This window comes from Cryptomeria japonica, chromosome 10, assembly GCF_030272615.1.
Source record: "Cryptomeria japonica chromosome 10, Sugi_1.0, whole genome shotgun sequence".
NCBI lineage: Eukaryota > Viridiplantae > Streptophyta > Pinopsida > Cupressales > Cupressaceae > Cryptomeria > Cryptomeria japonica.
The window spans coordinates 836,344,676-836,345,711 of NC_081414.1; the positions used below are offsets into that span (position 1 = coordinate 836,344,676).

Consider the following 1,036-nt stretch of genomic DNA (forward strand, 5'->3'; position numbering starts at 1 on the left):
TCGTATGGCTTTTTTTTTCTCACTTTCTCTATCTTAGCTTTATTGTTGTTTTCTTCCCTCCTATTAACGCCAGTCAATCTCATCCTGAGGATATTCTACTTCAATCCAATCTGACTTTGTCAGCAATCTCAAACATAATATATGGGGAAGAACTTTCTGCAGAGGTGGCAGTCGAATAGGTCTGGTTTTGGCATTTCATAAACGTTCAGAATTTCTACCATGTTTTTGAAGAATTTGAAGAGAAAACATTAGAGAATATATTCAACACCACTACCAAAGCCATAAAATTCTCGTTCCTGCCCTTCATCATAGAGTACAATATGTTCACAACAATCTTCATAATTCCATACCTCTTCTACAACTTCCTCATCTTTTAAGCAAGGCAAATCCATCACTGGGAGGCTAGGCGGAATGCCCAAATCATCATCCGAGGCATTCATCAAGTAACTTATCTCATCCTCTGATGTTTCCACGTCACAGGTTCGAATCTCACCCTGGGATGACCATACATTCTCACTACAAGAACAAGAAGTGATCTCTTGTTCAAGACTTTTCATAAGGCTACAGATAACGTCATCCTCCATAACATTTCCTTCCTCCAGTCCATCTTCCAGCACAGTGATAAGCTCCTCCACTTCCCTATTAAGCCCACAAAACCAAACTTCTTCTTCTCCTCCGCTTTCTCTACTGTTTTCTCTATCAAATCTTTTACCCATTTGTGTGAAATCCAGATTCCAGACTCAAAGAGATAGTGCATATATAGAAAAACAAGGTGAGCTGAGTTGGTTTAGTGGGCATAGCGAAATCTGATGGTGGAGTGTGGACAGATGGTGATAAATAGGTGGCATGGCATTTGGAGGGAGTCCAGGCTGCCATTTGTGAATTATTGCCTGGCGTGGCCGCACTAAGTTATGTGCTGTTTTTTAATGATGTTTTTCTTGTTTTGCAATGTTTGTTTTCCCATTTTCTTTGATTTAAAAACCAAATTTGCGGTGCTTCAGAACTAACAAATGGAACATAGACAACTTATTTTATC

The 1,036-nt window shown here is 39.4% G+C and overlaps 1 protein-coding gene across 1 annotated transcript; it reads right to left on the bottom strand.

The window, feature by feature from the left end:
- Nucleotides 1-248: 248 nt before the first annotated feature.
- On the bottom strand, nucleotides 249-716 carry LOC131068829 (uncharacterized). The gene has a single exon (XM_058004102.2). It carries the CDS (start codon nucleotides 714-716, stop codon nucleotides 249-251), a length of 468 nt encoding a protein of 155 aa, XP_057860085.1.
- Between the last annotated feature and the right edge of the window lie 320 nt (nucleotides 717-1,036).

Bases quoted from the DNA above. Each gene is read 5' to 3' on its own strand.
- LOC131068829 (XM_058004102.2), bottom strand. From the start codon at position 716: ATGGGTAAAAGATTTGATAGAGAAAACAGTAGAGAAAGCGGAGGAGAA.